Source organism: Monodelphis domestica, chromosome 8 (genome assembly GCF_027887165.1).
Source record: "Monodelphis domestica isolate mMonDom1 chromosome 8, mMonDom1.pri, whole genome shotgun sequence".
Lineage (NCBI taxonomy): Eukaryota > Metazoa > Chordata > Mammalia > Didelphimorphia > Didelphidae > Monodelphis > Monodelphis domestica.
The window spans coordinates 2,729,637-2,746,778 of NC_077234.1; the positions used below are offsets into that span (position 1 = coordinate 2,729,637).

The 17,142-nt window shown below is 51.2% G+C and overlaps 1 protein-coding gene across 17 annotated transcripts in view; it reads right to left on the bottom strand.

Moving 5' to 3' along the window:
• Nucleotides 1–3,121: 3,121 nt before the first annotated feature.
• DLG1 (discs large MAGUK scaffold protein 1) overlaps nt 3,122–17,142 on the bottom strand; it is a 244,764-nt gene continuing 230,743 nt past the window's right edge. For all 17 annotated transcript variants that reach the window (XM_056808371.1, XM_056808368.1, XM_056808367.1 and 14 more), the window contains 7 exons: nt 13,963–14,004; nt 11,763–11,813; nt 7,446–7,547; nt 7,168–7,340; nt 5,923–6,032; nt 5,485–5,576; nt 3,122–4,804 (listed from right to left, as the gene is read on the bottom strand). In XM_056808371.1, coding sequence (XP_056664349.1) covers nt 4,698–4,804; nt 5,485–5,576; nt 5,923–6,032; nt 7,168–7,340; nt 7,446–7,547; nt 11,763–11,813; nt 13,963–14,004 — 677 coding nt within the window. In that variant the 3' untranslated portion in view covers nt 3,122–4,697. The remainder of the gene's footprint in view (nt 4,805–5,484; nt 5,577–5,922; nt 6,033–7,167; nt 7,341–7,445; nt 7,548–11,762; nt 11,814–13,962; nt 14,005–17,142) is intronic.

A 17,142-nucleotide genomic window follows, 5' to 3' on the forward strand; every position in this document is an offset into this window, starting at 1 on the left:
TGGAATAGATCTTGTTTAGCTCTTCAAGACCCGAAAAGCAAATTGCTCGGTGCTTTGAAAGAAGACTTGTGCTAACTGGCAGAGGAGAGATCGGGGAGGGAATGCAGTGGAGCTGTAGATACTCACGGGGATGCTTGGGAAACAGCTGAGGAAGGGGACTGAGAAGCAGAGAAGGTAAGTGGTGCACAATCACTGTAAAAAGAGAGGGGCAGGGCAGCAAGGTGGCTCAGTGGATGGAGAGCCAGGCCTGGAGAAGGGAGGTCCCGGGTTCAGATCTGCCCAGACTGTGACCCTGGGCAAGGCATTGAACCCTCACCACTTTCTGCCTTGGAACAGATTCTTCGCATTGATTTTAAGACTTAAGGCAAGGGCTAAAAAACACACCACCAACACCGATGCCAAAGGGCCAAGCAAACGCAATGGCTCTGGAGGAAAGTTTTACCAAAAAAAGGTTGCCTGGAGGTAAATGAAAAGAAGGCTGAAAAAGGTAAAGCCCTGGACCTCCTCTGGTCGCCTCTGAACACACACCGATGAATTTAGCCACACAGGCAGCCGAACGTACACAGGCTTCATGCCCGAGTCGGGTCCAAAAGGAAACCCTTCCACCTGCCCGCGGATCTCCCAACACAACCGTCGCTCTAATAGCGGCAAGTCAAATCTGGAATCATCGCCCGTCGCCCAGTTCGAAGTCTCTCACAGCTGGCGCGAGTCCACCAGGAGGGGAGGAACAGGAGGCCACTCTCCGAGGACAGCTGGCGTCATGTCATGCTCACAGGCTGAATGGCAGCTGCAAGGGAACTCAATCCGTGCTCAGGCTTTGTGAGGCTCTACTAAGTCATACTAACTCTCGCTACTTGTAGGGTTGAGCCAGTCAGGGAAGAACATCCCGAACTGGACAACTTGGAGGCAGCCGTCAAGGGCAGATACCCTTGATCTAGAATTGTCAAGGGAAAACGCTTCCCAGAAGCAGAGCACTTCACGAGGGGGACAGCTCTTCCCAAGGTGCCCGACCAGGCTGCATCCGACGAGAAGCTCTCCTCTTCGTCCTCACTTGCATTTTTGTCTTTTTTGTGCCTTTTACTCCTCATTTTTCTCTTACCCGAGTCATCCGTGCTTAATGAAAAACAATTACCCCCCCCCACCCCCCTGGCCAGACAGGTTGCCGTGGGCACTCGTCCCCATTGCTCTCTCCCACATTTCCCATCAGCACCTCAGAGCGGCACTTCAGTCTCACAAGACACTTCTGGGTGAGTATCAAAGGGGTGAATTGTGGAAAAACAAGATGGCGGGTTGCAGTTGTAGAAATCACCTTTATCTGGCAGTCTGAAGTTTAAAGATGAGGCATCCCACGCCCTTGGTGGAGACCAAGTGCTTCCACTTTGTCTCAATTGCACAAAGAATGCTTTTGTCTCTTAGATGCACCGCCCTTTCTCTCCAGCCTCCTGCTTACTTACTCTGCCCCCACAGGCCCCCTGGAGGTCAACTCCAAATTTAATTCCAATTCAATTCTATCTTGTCCAGTTTAGTTCACCATTTCATCATGATGGGGGGAGGGGGTCCGTCATCCAATCTGTTCATGAACTGTTCCACTGTGAGGGAGGCATCGCACTAGGTACAGGAAGTGCGCCACCTGCCTTTATTGGGGCCACTCCTAACAACTACCCACCTGGACACGGAGTCACGGGGCCTCCCCAGGCAGCCAGAGTAATCTCAGTATCCAGCTCACACCTGCACGTTTCCCATAGCGCTGAGCGCGCCACTAAAAGCGAGCTCTAAACTACACCTGAAACCAGCTTTTCTCTTCGAGGGGTCGAACGTCCTGTGGGAGAAGGAGCCGAGGCGGAGACGGGCCCGAAAGTTCTCCGTCAAGCTGGGCTGGAGTTTAGTCACAGAAGAGGTGGGCAAGCAGGGTTCTCCGCTCAGGCCAGGTCGCCAGCCCATCTGCAGCCTCCGGGTTTTCACTTCTAGTCCAAAACTCCTTCTGGTTGTCCTAACTGGCACCTCCTTCTGCGATGTTCTTCCTCGTTACAGTCGATCGAGGGTCAGCTCCCAGGCCAGAGGGTCAAGGGCTAGCCATGGGGTTGTCCGTGGCCAGATGGGAACCCAGCAGGCTACCTCGCTGCCCCCGCCATGATGCTTCCTCCCTAGTGGCTGGACGCCCGGCTGGCCATTCACGCGCCCAGCAGCCGTACGTACTCTGAAAGGCCCGGGAGCTCTTCAAACATCCCAGGGCCGCGACCTCCAGGGGCTCCCACTGACCACGGACCGTCTTCTGCATTTCAAACCTCAGAGCACCGGTTTTTGGCTAAACGGATAATGCGCTTCTCTGCTTATGGAATGAGAAAGGCTTAGAAATTAGAATGACCTAATTAGGATTAGAAAATCGAGCTCCTTCTGCAAAGGACTTTAGGGATGCAACCCTTCCTCATGGGAAGGCAAGCACAACCCTCGACGAGCTGGTCCGTCGCTCGTCTCCGAGAGGCAGCGGCAGCGGCAGCGGGATCTAGAGCAGGTGGTGACTCGGGAGTCCCTCGACTGGCTGTGTGCCAAGCAGCTCATTGGAAGGATGGGGCTATCTCAGAGCGCGCCCTTGAAACGCGCTTCAAATCCTCCACATGCTAGAGCCGAGCAGGGGACCGCTGGAACGACCCGGGGCCCGCGACTTGGCTGCTGAGCAGGCTCTTCGGCCAGCTCCGGTCCCACCCTGGCTGGCCGGGCCCCCTTCTCCACGCTCTGAGCTAAGCACTTACTCGGGCCGGAGAAGCCCAAAGCCCGGGGAGGCGGATGGACGGAGGCCAGGAAGAAAAGGAGCCCCATCTTCACCCGGAGAATCCAGACTCTCGGTTCTCCCTGCTGCAGGCCCCTCCTTGTCCTCGACTGAGAAGAAAACGGACTACGGACCAGAAGGGGGAGGACGGCGTCCATACAAGCTCTCCCAGGGCCAGAGCACGAGGCGGACGGGCCACTCTTTCCGCTTGGGATCCAGGCGACGGGCCTGCGCTGCACTGGAGAACAAGGCAGCTCTGTCCATCGAGCGGAGCCTTTGGCAAGGGGGGCCATTCGTAAAGGGCTGCGGCTAGGTAAAGGGATGGGGCAGAATTCAAGACACGTTTGACAGGTCAGTGGTACAATCAAGTTTATTAGCTGTTCTCCCCTTTCCCACAAATGGAATGGATACGGATAATTCTTTACAAACCAGCCCTCACGTGGTTGAGAAAAAACAACAAGGAAGTTGCAGAAAACATATAGAAAAAACAACCAACCCCAAACTAGCAACGGGCAGCCATCTATCGAGCACTACGGAGAGGGAGGACCAGAGAATTCTGCTCCTGGAGTGCTCCTGGTGTTGGACTACGATGAGTCGAGGGCGCAGCACCAGGTCTCGGGAGCTGATCTCGGCTGCAAAGGAAGCGGCAAGCGGACCAGACTTGAATTCTGTGGCTGATTTTTCCCTCCCAGAAAAGGGAGGACGGGGGGCAAGCAGACACCTGGAACATTGTGTCGAAAAGGGGAGAACGTGCTCATAGCATTTTCCTGCAACTCATTTCCTTCTAGTTTCCCCAACAACCAACCATCCATAGCTGTCTGCATTTCACATGATTGAGGAAGATCAACTCTAATTAATATTTATTTTCAAAACCAAACAAAAAGTTAGGAATAGGTGGTAAAAGAAAAATATATATATTCTTTAAATATATATGTGTGTGTGCAACTATGTAAAGAAAATAGTTTCCATAGTTACAGAGTTTTAGTTAAAGAAAGTTTAATATATATATATATATATATATTTATTATAACAAAATAGGCAGTTATCGTGGGTAAAATACTCGTTAAAATCTGAGCCCAAGAACACACTGGCCACGCCGTAAGGACTGCTGGGACAGCACGGTCAGCTCTCGGCTTTGTCTGCACTGACTCAGCCTAGCAACTCATGACCCCTGCGCAGAAGGCAAGCTTTCCTAGCACCTCCACGAAGACTCGACTCAGAAAACGGGGTGCTCCTTAGCTATAAACACGGCTGTAAGACACTGTAAATAGTGTGATACGAGCAAGATTAAAAACATTTAACATTGTTATTCCTAGCAATTGTATCAGGAAAAAAACTAAAAGAAAGGAAAAAAGGCAAGAGGAAAGACTTCAAAAGTAAGCCTAGAGAGACAGCTATCCCTTGTGAAACTATGGAAGTTAATGCAGACGTTCACCTTGAAATGAAAAAGAACACCCCGAAGCAGAGGTTTTCCTTCACTGCCTGGTAAAGCCAACCAACCAACCAACCAACCAACCCGTTCGCTCTGATAAGGAGTCAAATTCAGAAGAAAAAACCTTGCAAACAGCTCGGGCCAAACCATGCTATGAAAGGAGACGTGCCAAGTTGCTCACAATTTCCTAAACCATGAAGACCATTTTTCTTCCTTTGTTATGAAATTTTAAAAGACTGTATATAAAGCTTTTCTGAAAATCTCTGAAAGTGACTTTCCCTTAAACATTAAGGAATCGACCAGCATTTCCCCAGCCCCCCCGAACCCTGAACAGCTGGTCGGGCCATTCCATCTTCAGTCCTGAAAAATGGCAACAGACCAACGGGAATACACGAGAATACAAAGGAGTGAACAGAAAGGTTTACAAAGAGCAGGGGACCTGCGGGCGGGCAGGGCGCAGGGCGCGGCGCGGCGCGGCGCTGGCCGGAAGGCTCCTCCTCACAGCTTTTCCTTTGCTGGGACCCAGATGGAAGGACCCGCCTGCTCTTCAATGATCTGCTTCACTTGGTTGTAAATGTCTTCCAGTGTGTCCCCCTGCACGATGGCTGGAAGGAAGAGGAAAGGGCATGAGTGCCTCCCCTCAGGCACAGCAGTGCACAAACAGGGCAACACCAGACTTTCTGGAGATCCCCTTGGACAGAGGAGGAGGAGGGCCCGAGCGAAGGGAGGGGCTGGGGACAGTCGGCTTCCCACATTCAGACTAGGAGACGGGGATGAAGCCGAGGCCTCGGACAGGCAATGGCCGGCGGCTGATCTCGTCTCCTCAGCCCAGTGGTTACAAAAGGGGCCTCCTCTGCCTCTCTTCTTTGGGAGGGACATTCGGCTCATCAGGCTGCTGCCGTCCAGCCAGAGGCCCCAGAGGCGAGGCGGATGGAGAAGGCGTTCCCGCTCCAACAGCCCCGAGAGGGGCAGGAACGATGGCGCGGGTTTGCGCCACACACGCTGCCTTTCCTGGGGTCACCGAGTGCGAACACGGTTGGAGTTGGCCCAGGATGGCCAAACAGAAAAGGGAAACGGGGAAATGGGGCAGAGGAGGAAGGGAGCTGGGGCCCGGAAAGACAAGTCGCTTGCAGAGCCCTCGGGGATCCTCTGAAATCTCGCGAGGGGCGGACAAGGACTGTCCAGGCCCGGGATGGCGGGTCGGACCACAGCTCCTCCCTCGGTCTAATCTCGCCCTCGGCCCCCGCTGGAAGACTGGACACCAAACACATGGCCATGGACCCACCCGTGAAATGCTCCGTGAATTCCTGCTCCAGCTTCAGGGCTCTCTCCAAGGTCTTCCTGGCTTGTTCCTCAGTCAGACGTTTATTCATTTCCCTGTGCAAAAGCGGAAACACAGCTTCTAAGAACACACAAGGCGCCTGTCCGGCGTGCCCGAGGAGCGGCTTCCCCCCCTGCAGCATCCGTCTAAGCCGCGGAAACCTCCGGCTTGAAAACCCCAAAGCAGCGAAGAACGAGTGCAGGCGAGAGCGGCCTGGGAGGGGCCTGTCCACACTCCCTGGCCCCCCCCCCCCCCCCCCCCCCGTTCCACGCAGGGTTGGGCAGCCCCTTCGGGGCGTCTGGGTGAGGAGGCTGTCAGGACCTGACTTCCGCTCCCTCCCCCTCCCCCCTCGGGATCACGCCCCCCCCCCCAAGAGAAAGCCTTCAGGGCGTCTGAACTCACATGATATTCTCCACGGATTTGGGCTTGATAAACACCGAGATGGGGTAGAGCTGGGCGATCTGCAGCCTCTTGATGGCGTTTCCCGAGACGTCCAGAATGCAGTGTTTACCCTGAAGCAGAGAAGCGGGGAGCAAAGGCCCCGGCGCTGATTTCTACTTGTCGGGCCCAGCGAAGCCGCCGAGGCCGCCGCCATCGCGAGGCCTCGGGCGCGCCTCGCTGTCGGGGCCCCAGGACGCTTTGTGGGTGGCTGCTGGCAGAGCGGAAGCTCCAAGCGTGGGCCCCCTGCGCCTCTGGCCTGGCCCTTGTCCTCTCCGAGCCCGCCCGCCTTCTAGAGCCTCTCCCACACCCCCCGCCAGAGGAAGATGAGGCTCTGCTCAGGCTTCTCCTTTGGAAAACTCTCCCCTCCCATCCCAGACTGTGTATTGGCTCCAAGGCAGAGGAGAGGGAAGGGCGGTTAGGTGACTTGCCCAGGGTCACACGGCTAGGAAGGCCCGGAGGCCCCGTTGGGATTCAGGATTTCCTGTCACCTAGCGGTGCGGCGCCCACTTTCACCTTTCCAATAAAGCCACCCAGGAAGCTCCTCGGCGCGTTAGCAGGCGGACCGAGGCCACCCGTTCTCCCGTCACTGCCCCCGAACTCCTACAGGCTCCGGCCTCTTCTGGAACAAGGCCACGGACCCCTTGCAAGCCCTCAAAGCTCTCTGAGCATTCGCTGCCATTTTGGCCCCCGCCGGCTCCTTCCCCGGGATCTCCCGTCTGTGTGTCTGTCCGACCACTGCTCCTCAGTCTTCTCGGCTGCACTGCTGGCCCTGCCCGGCGCCCTGGCCTTGGCTCACGTCTACGGACATGCCCCAGATGGAGCTCCTGGCCCGCCGGCCTCCCTCCTGTCACCCCTTCTCTTCCCCTGCACCGTCGGCGGGCCAAGCTCTGCCGCCCGCCGCCCTCGTGGGCAGACCAAAGAGAAACCCGAACGGGCGGGCAGGAGACCCAGGAGAGGCCTCGTGCCCAAGCGTGCCGAGCGGCCAAGATGGATAAAGGCTGGGGGGACGGACGGGGACTTTGGAAAGAGGAAGGGAGGGGGAGGGGAAAGAGGGAGAGACAGACAGAATTCCAGGGACCATCAAATTCCTGTCTCTGAGCGTCCAGGGTTTGCTCAGTTCTGAAGTGACTGACTGGCTCGGACCTGGATACCGACCGACTCGTGCCCCCGCCCCCGCCCCCCGGTGAACCTGCGCAGGCCGATTACCTTTTCAGCAACTTCGCGCACGGACTGCACGCTGGTGCCGTAGAGGTGGCCATTGTACTGCCCGGCTTCAATGAACTTGTGGTCTTGGATGTCCTTCTCCATCTGTTCCCTTGAGGTTACAAAGTGATAATCTCTCCCGTCCACCTCGTAGTCCCGCTTTGGTCTAGTTGTGTCTTTAAAGAGAGGAAGCGCGGGGTGACCCGAGGAGCGAAAAGGAAAACTGCCCTGGGGGTCAGGAGAGGCGGGCCCCCACGCGCCAGGCCGCGGCCGGTACTCACGTGGAACGCAGGATCCAAATTTGTCGGGGAATTCTGAGATCAGATCGTCATTGATCCTGTCTTTCATGGGTCCCAAAATGATCACGGGCCGAGTATAACTCACTAGACAGGCAGAAGGAAGGAAGACACTCACTATGGGGGAGACGGCTGGGCCCGCCGGACTCTTCCCACGCCCCCCCCCCCCCCCGCTGCCCCCAGCGACGGCATTCCACGGACCACAGAGGCCCTTGTCACCGCGGGCACGAGCAGGAACGGTGACAAGAAGGCTCCTTCTCTTTTGCACCAACAAGGCAGAAAAGGGATGCGGGCAAAGGGATGGCACTGGCTGAGGTCCTGGAGGAATGGGGGGACTTCGTTAGGGTGGGCTGGTCGAGATGTTATTTTTAAGGCGAATATGCAGTCATCAAGGACATGATTTTTATTCCTCAAACAAAAGAAATACAAACTTCACTGAACTTAAGTGAACGTCTTTAACACAACCCACTTCTGGGGAGGTGTTAGGGGGTACACGTGCCTGTCACACGAGCAAGGGCCTGGCACCGAGAGCTGCAAGGGACCCCTCGGCAAGGATGACACCCACATTGGTGCTTTGAAGAGAAGCACTTCAGGCGAGTTTTGTTTTTTTTAACCCTCACCTTCTGTCTTGGAATCCGTATGCATATTAAGACAGAAGAGTGGTGAGGGCTAGGCCATGGGGGTTAAGTGACTTGCCCAGGGTCACGCAGCTGGGAAGTGTCTGAGGTCACACTGGAACCCAGGACCTCCCAGCTCTAGGCCTGGCTCTCCATCCACTGAGCCACCCAGCTTCCCCCTTCAGGCGAGTTCTTGAATAAATTCCCTATCACAAGCAATCCCTGGGTTATAGCCTCCTTCCTAATGAGGGGTCCACACAGGCCTGCAGTAATGCCAGCAGTCAAGGATGACAGCATCTAGCTGGAAATATCACTTTGTGTGTGTCTGTCCTGAGATGCTGAAGGAAGCTTTCCTCAAGAACCAAGGAGATGAGAAGTGGGGGAAAGGCATAAGCATTTATGTGGCACCTTCTGTGGCTAGGCTGTAAAACTGAGATTTGAACTCTGGACTTCAATCCCCACAAGTCCTTGCTCCACTTCCCCAAAATGCTTGGTAATCTCACGGAGTTCTGAGGTGGGCGACATCGAGAAGGTACTTAAGCTGATGGCAAAGGCTTTTGAGCTCTCTTTCGCTCTTTTGGACTTCCGTTTTGGAGCAGACGTGGCTCTTTCCATAATGTAGGTGAGGTCTTGTCTAGGCCTCTGGCCTAGGCACGTTTTCCTTATCCTGTACTTTCTTTAATCCTTAATAAACCTCTAAAAAATATAACACTCCTTGCAGAGAGAAACTAATTTCTACGTGCCCCCGTCTCCCCTAAATTTTAATCTTTACAAGGCATAGAGCGAGATGCTTTACAGACACGGTCTCACTCGACCCTCACAAGAACTGAGATGTAGGTGTCGAGACTCCCATTTTGCGGCTGAGGAAACACAGGCAAACTGACCTGGCCACGTCACCCAGCTAGCAAGAGTCTGAGGCTGGATTCGAGTTCAGGTCTTCCTGACCCCGGGCCCTGGGCATGGTCTATGGAAGTGCTAGGGCCAAGCTTGGGCCATATGTAACCAGAGAAAGAGATCAGGGGAGCAGACGTGCCAGTTGAGCTGGACCTTATTCCACCCCAGCCTCAGGCAAAGAGGTCAAGTTTAGGCTCGCTCTAAGGAAAAAAGACCATTCTAAGCATCAGGAGTGTCCCCAAGGGCAAGAGGGAGCAGGTGGGTCCATCACACAGGGAGGCTGAGATCTCCTTCGATGCTTGGAGTCTGGGGAGGAGGAGCAAAGGCAAGTGAGAACACTTTATGGTCTTTGATTTCCCAGGAGGAGAAACGATGGGTGGGCAGCAAGGACACGTGGAGGTTCCTGCTAGGTCACGACGTTGAGGTGGACGATGAGGAAAGAGCTGCCAACCTGCCAGCCTATCAGAGCTGCTATCAAGTGGACATTCGTGCTAAAGGAGGAGGGTGGAAGGCAGGGTTGCCCAAGAACTGCAAGGCACTGCTTTGTTACGTGGTGTTTTAGCAGGTTATTTCGTGGGAAGGCAAAAACTCCCAGGCAGGAAGGGCAACCAGAGAACATCCGTCACCCAGACACGAGCCGTTGGCCCAAAGGGAAGCGTTTCCTTATGGAACCAGCTATTCACGAGCCAGTCTCCATCCTCCACAAATATTTATGGCAAATGCCTATTTATCACGTCAGATCCGAGGGATACAAGTTCAAGTAATGAAATGGCCTCCACTCACGGTGAGCTGGAATTCCAATGGGGAGAAAGTTAGGACAGAGAAACATTTACTCAACGTAAATATAAAGTTAATCAAGTAGAAAGAGGAGCAGCCAGGTGGCAAAGTGGATCGAGAGCCAGGTTTGGAGACGGGAGGTCCTGGGGCAAATCTGATCTCTGACCCATCACTTCTTAGCTGTGTGACTCTGGACAAGTCACTTAACCCCCACTGCCTAGCTCTGATCACTGTTCTGCCTTAGAACTGAGACATAGTACTGAATCTAAGGTGGAAGGTAAAGGCTAAAAGGAAAAAAAAGCAAGCAAGCGGGGAATGACAAAGTGGTCTGGGAGGGATGAGAAAAGGTAAAGGGGGCCTCAGCCATAGGGGTATAAGGAGGGACAAAGGACCAGGGAGGGGAAGGCCTTGTGTGGCCAGGAAGGGGAGCCATGTCCAGTGAGGCTAGAAGATAGACAAGCTGGTGGGACAGAGCCCTGAAGACCAGTCTCCTCTCGGTGGTCCTGGAGCGGCCCAGGCCCTCGGTGTTCTTTCCAGAGTTGCTGCCCAGCGAGATCATCCCCTTGGTCACAGGGGATGTGGGTTTCCATGACGGCCTGGAGAGGCCTGAGGGGATAAGGGCTGAACGAAGGTGGCGGCTGAGTGAGCAGAGACGAGGCAGAAATGGCGTATCTGGGAGATAGCAGGCTCACGGGTTGTACCATCGTGTCTCAGTGGATGCTCTCCCCCCAACTGACCCTTTGCATTCATGAAGAATAAAGAACTGATAAATTCGCAGCTCTCAATACTGCATGTTTTCTGTCTTGTTTGGTTTCAAGCCATCTGGGTTTGATTCAAAGCCTTTCAGATCACAGAAGACACCGTGACTCTTGCATTCATTCTTGCTTTTAAAGACGCACAAGCAAGCCGATCTCCCTTGGGGCCCTCCCTTGTTTAGTAAGTGCCCTTCCAGAGGCCCAGGCGGTCAAAGGAAGGCATTAACACAATACATCCAACCCAAAGCCAGCTGACTCCATGCAATGCGCCAGTTCTATCATCGGATAGGCCCCCCCAATACACTGACAACAGCTTGGAGTAGGGCCCACTCTTTGGGGCTCTGGCAGTGAATCTGAATGTCCCCCTAAGCCAGAGGCTTTCTTAGCAAGAAGGCCAGGCACATCATCCTCGAAGTGCCATTCTGAACAATTCCCAGCCCTGGGCAAGGAATGCCCCCCCCCCCGCAATTGTTTTTCAAAGCTCACACGTCATTCCCGTGACAAAAGAACCTCAGAACCGGTGATCCAGTCCAATTCATCCAATTCATTCTACCTGCTGTTTTCTTGAAGGCTTCTGGGCATCCTTTATACCCCCTTCCAAGCCATCACAGTTCACTTTGAGGCCCTCCCATCCTGACCAAGCTTTCCCTTCCATCTTCCATGTCTCCTGGCATCACCCACTCACTGCTGCTCTATCTGCCCCTGGGGCCCAAGGAGAAGCCCTCTTCCAGGTGACGGCCCCTCCGGTACTGATCAATAGATACCACGAGGCTTCTGGGCCTTCCCTTTCCCCATCCTGGTTGCCTGCGTCCTTGGGCAGTCCACAGCCCATCAATGCCTACCCTGAAAGGGGGTGCCTAGATCAGATGAAGTCTGACTTGGCAGAGAGCAACGGAGAAGCCGAGTCCCCGGAGCTTGGGGCGCGGGGATCTCTTCCCACACCAATGCCCGCCTGCCCGTGCTCTCAGCCCTTCGGCCCTTTCCACTCTGGGATTTCATCCTACTGGACGTGCCACAGCTCAGCTGGCAAAGCCCGTTGGGTACGGACCCTCGGCTCTCCTCTCTGCTGACCGGGCCACGTGGCTGCCCAAGCTTCCCACAGAAGTACGGGCATGAACGCTAGGGAGGGCGAGCCCGGCGTCCTCACACAAACACCCAGGCTAAAAGCCCACCCTAGCGGCCTCCTCCTCCAAGGTCAGGGAGGGCTACACGGGCTTCTGTGCAGAGAAGACCATTTACACTCAGTGGATTCCACGAACCTTCTTGCTGATTCACTGGCTCATAGGACAGGACATATTCTTCTTGACCACCTGTGAGAAAGTTAAAATGCAGATGAGAAAATCTCGAAAGAACCTGAACGAATATCCGTCTAGCCGTCCGTCCACCCGTCTACCTATACCTCTAAAACTTGTGCTCTTCTAGATGAACTACCCGGGAAGCCATCCAATCGAAATGATGAACCCGAGAAATGCAAAAGAGCACCGCCCTGCCGACACCCAGTCGCCTCTTATGCTCCTTTGGAGCTCTGGTAACTGGGTGGAGGTGAGAGGTACACTATGGGGCAGATTAAAGGCACCACGGACAGAGGCTGCCCATTCCTACTGGGATCGTCTCTCTGGCGGGGACGAAAAACAGGCTACGTTTGCTTTCTAGGACGGAAGACGGTGAGGGCCTTCCCATATCGCTCCTAAAGGAGGTCGCTCGCTGCGTCTCACTGAGAAAACAAATCGCCTGATACTCGTGCCGTTTCTGTTACATCAGAAACGGGTGCAGACGAGATCCAAGTCTTTTCCACTCCAGAAGAAGGAAAGACAGCTTGGAATGAAATGAAGGAGCTCACACATTCTGCTTTGAAGTTAAAGCTTTTCTAAATGTCAAAGGCTCCAGCTGCCACATTCCTCCTCTGAAATTCAAGTGTTAGTGTGCTGGAAGGCATCTTACGTAAAATTCTCCAAAGTCTCTGAATTATAATTACATGAGGCAAAGTGGGTAAAAAAAATCTAAAAATGAAATCACGCAGAACTCCAATTTATGGATGGTCGAAACGAAGCAGATCCACGGTGGGTACATCGTGAGTTTGTAAGATAAACAAGGGTGAGGTAGCCTTTCTATTGGCAAGCAGTGCAAGGAAAGCCAGCTGTCTGGGAAAATCTGTTGGGGTGCTTGAACCCATGAATTCTACTGGGTAGACTTTGTTGCCACCAGCATTCAGTGAATGGCAGGGGAGAGGCCCATCTTGGCCCAAATATTGCCATCCATACCTTCCCTTCTTTCAGAAGCCTAGAGCACAAGTCTTGGTTTTTTTAAACTTTTGATGGATGGTACTAAGTCCTTAAACAGATGAAAGAGACGCTTCCTAAGTTATTTTTCAATTATTGCGTGTAAAACACTTACAAATCTAAGACAAAAACATGCGGCCCAGATGTCTTCATGTCTTAAAAAGCTCATGCATGTATGGGGTGGGTGGGTGGGGTGAGGGAGACAGTACATACTCTCATGACCTCTTTGGACTACTGAGTCACCTGTCTATGGGGGAGGTTCTGCTCCCCACCCCCACCCCCATCAGGAATGGAGCTGCCTTACAGAAGAATTAATTTTTTCTATTCAGTCAAAAATGGGTCAAGGGGAACACTGTCTGGTAAAAGCAAGCCTCGTCCACTAAAAATGAGGGTGAAAAGTATATACTGTCACCGTGGAAAAACACAAGAGCAAAACACATATTAATAGGGTGGACCTTTTGAACAACCATACTCATCTGTAACCAAGATTACTTTCAGATTAGAGAGCAGTAAAAAGAAGTTAGAAAGGCAATTTTAATTAAAAAAAAAATGCTACGATTTAAAACAAACAGCCCCGTTTCCTCCCCAAATTTATTAACCAACTTAATATTCTTGGAGGTTTAATCTTAAAAGAAAAAAAAATAAGGCTCTCAAGTGGACCAGACTAAAGTGCCAATTAACAAGAGATTCTGTTAGCACATTTTAAATGCCATTTAGAATTTATTTATTTGATGGTCTTGTTTGTTTGGCCACAATGTGTGGCAATCAACAAAGGTTAGCTGATAGAAATCCCATTTGGTGGCATGCAAAGAAGGGGAAATGGCCTTAAAATCTGAGATTAGGTTGTTATAATTAACCTAAAAGCAGAGATGACTTCATTTCTATTGTTAGAAATTGTCATATAATTTAATGAAAGTACAAAAAATTAAGTTCTCTTCAATTGAAGAGTGGTGACATATTATATATGCACTTGGTATAAAAATGGGGATTGTTCTTCAAACAATTCGTGCCGATGCCTTAATAGCTGAGGTTTTAAACAAACTGCTTCCATTGTACTTTTCCGGAGATCCCTTATAATGGAAGAGCTGACATTCAACATTTGCAATAAACATTAAGGGAAATATAGGAAAACAAATTATATTATAAAGGATTAAAAAGAAATAAGTAATAAAACACTTACGGTAACTACTTTCACTATCGCTGGCATTAGAAGTTACATGCTCTGAAATTACAACACAATGGAAAAATAAGGAACTGCAATGTCATGAATTTGATGAAAATTTGAGAAAAAGTATCAAAATAAAGACAAGCAGACATTACAGAAAACAGAGATACAAAGCACGTACAAGCAAAAGATACTATAAAATGATTCTTGATTTCCTTTACACAATGAATTTCCATTTTAGACACAAAACACCTAAACCAGGCAAGAAAAGTTATCTAGGGACACTGGAAATAGATCTGGAGTAACATTAAATGGAGCTTACAAACCACTAGTCTTCAAAAGAGGATGAAGAAGGGCTTGAAAGGTGGAACTGAAGCCTCTGTCTTCTGGGGACATTAAGTTAGACAGAGGTTTTGTGTGTGGACAGTTTCACAGGCTGAGGTCGGCCAGCTCAAGCCTTTCTCCTCACTCTAAGGTGAGAGAACATCTGTCTCCTGTTTTGAGTTTATAGAGAAAGTCTTTTTGAAGACCCAAATTCTGGAACCTCAAAGAAAATGTAAAAAGGTAGGTGTAACGGCTTCAGAAACGAAAGTGAGGGGGCTGTGCCTTACAGCTATAAACCATTCTGAAAAGTAAACACTGAACAGAGGCCAACATCGCTAGGGAGCTGGACCGGACGGTGCTTTCCCTAGAACAAGCAGCCGCTTTAAGGGGGAATCCTTTCCCTACAAACTAAGCTTCACATCTTACTATCACACCAACCAATGGCTCTCTGATGGTGTCTCTGCTCGCTCACTGGCCCTGAGCTGCTGTTGGTGCTCATGGAGGGTAATGGGGAAAGAGGATTCCTTTGAGGAACGGACCACCTGATTTGGGACAGTCAATGATTAGGGCAGGAAGGGCACAGACATTCATCAGATCCCCCAAATGATCTACTAGAAGGCTGGCACGGTTGTCTAGGAGATATTCTTAGCACCGCAGGACCTGCTCGAGCCTGCCTCCCACGGACATGGCCTTCAAGAAACGAGGATCATTTCCTACCACTAACAGGGTCCTTGAAGGCATCAGTTACACCTTATCCTCCAATGAGTATCCTGGAATCAGAGCTCTAAAAGAGTGAGGAGGAAGGAAAGAGAAGCCACTCTGGAAAGAAAAGTATGAACTTCTTAGGACTAGAAGAGGCAGAAAACAATTATCGGAGAAACCCCACTGCAGTAGGTAGCGAAGTGAGGCTGCATTCTTTACCCATCACTGATCAGCAAAGACACGGACCTGGAGGGACAGGTGGCCGTGGTCACTGGAGGTCTGGCCAGTGCGAAAGGCAAAGCTACCCTAAGCGTTCACCCCCTGCAGTATGTCTATATGTTTAGTTCTGGCCCTGGGGGCTGGAGATGGGGAGAAGAGCACCTCCCTGAAGAACCTCGAGTCATGATGCTGAATCTTCACATCAAGCTATCCCAGGATCGGAACATTTTGACACTGGAACGAGCAACTTGACCAAGAACCTTCCCTGAGGGCATCGCTGTCAATGTGAAAATCAACGAAATGCCACAAACAGCAGGTGGCATAGAATGTGAGTACCACTCATCAATAGAAAAGGAATTCTAAGCACTCCCACTTGCCCAAGGCTCCTCCTGAGCTGGGGAAGGAAGAAAAAAGGAGGGCATCACATTCACCTCTGATCTCACTCTAGCCAAGTAGTTCTCTGGATCTCAGCTATTGCTGAGGAGAACTGAGGCCTGAGGGGAGCCTGGATGGAAAAATGCAAGAGAATTCTCTTAAAACTCAATGGTCTGGTCAGCAGGACACCTGCCAGCCCTCCAGAATAGCCACCTCACTGAATTCCTTAGCTCAGACGCTGGACCATCCAGAGACACTAAGACATCTCATCTGAGATCATACTCCGTTCTATGGGCAGTTTCTTATTCTTTTCCCACAAAAATCTAGAGAAATGAGTCAGACATGAAAAGTCAGACAAACTGGGTCCTCATACACAGGAATCATGCTTTAAAACTTGCTATAGGTTTTTGCTTCTGGAAGAGGAAAAGGCTTTAATTTGTTCACATTTACTTCCTATTCTTTTATCCAAAAGCAAAAGGTAGCAAACAAAATGATGAAATCGTGACATTTAATGCTTGTCATCTGTCCACCGAAAACAAAATTCAAATGGGAAGGAGTGAGGTCGAAATGGCCCCGAATCTTAAAGACAACTTTGATTATGGCCCATAAAGGACAATGAGGAAGGATGATGGTGGTAGGATAATCAGTGCTTATATACTTGGAGTCAAACTGGAAACCAGGTGATTGCCCAGACCACAAGATCCACAGTGGTATCCTGACAGATTTTTCACGTGACAGCAATGCAGAAAGGATGAACTTGAATGTTTTCCTCTATAGAAAATGAATGTTAACTTTGCTCCACAAGGCCACAAGAAAGATGGCCTTTGCTAGGAAATTCACCTGAACAGAGAAAATCGTACGCCTGGCCCCTAGGACTCTTCTCCCCATCTCCTTTGAAAAAGGGCACCGTCGGAGGGGTTAGGCTTTGGCATGTCTCTCATTTGCTTTCTAAATTAAGAGCCTCTTCCTACAGCAAGTTTCCTGAAACTCTTTTCCTCTTGGTAATCCTGCATTTTATACATTAATGCTGGGATGCTGATTGCTTTTCAGCATCATTTAGTCCCAAAGGAAAATGAACTTCATGGCCACTAAGGTCTCTCCTCACTCTGAAGTTCTGCAGTACCAGCAAAGGTTTAAGGGGGTATTTATGAGATCTACAGAGTTTGAAGGGACCTTTGGAAGCTTTGCCATGCAAGTGATGCCATGAACAGGAAATCTCTCTCCGACAGCCCCAATAAACCCTCACCCAGCCTTTGCTCAAAGACTCCAACTGAGGGTGAAAACCAGGACACCCTGGGCTTGCCCAGTCTTGCTTCTACTTTCAATTGGGACTTAGCATCCACACGGGGAGGTTTAGTTTTAGTTTTTTAAAAACACCAATTTAAAAAGCCCAACCCTAGAGCAAAGTGTTCAACTGCCAACAAAGTTACAAAGAGGAAAGTGTGTTTTGGAATACCCGGAGGAGCGCTGTTGTGATTCCTGGAGGTAGACAAGTAGAGAAAGAAACAAAACGGAAAAGATGGGTTTTATGGCAAATGAAAACCCAGGCGTGTGGTCAGGAGAAGCCTAAAAGCA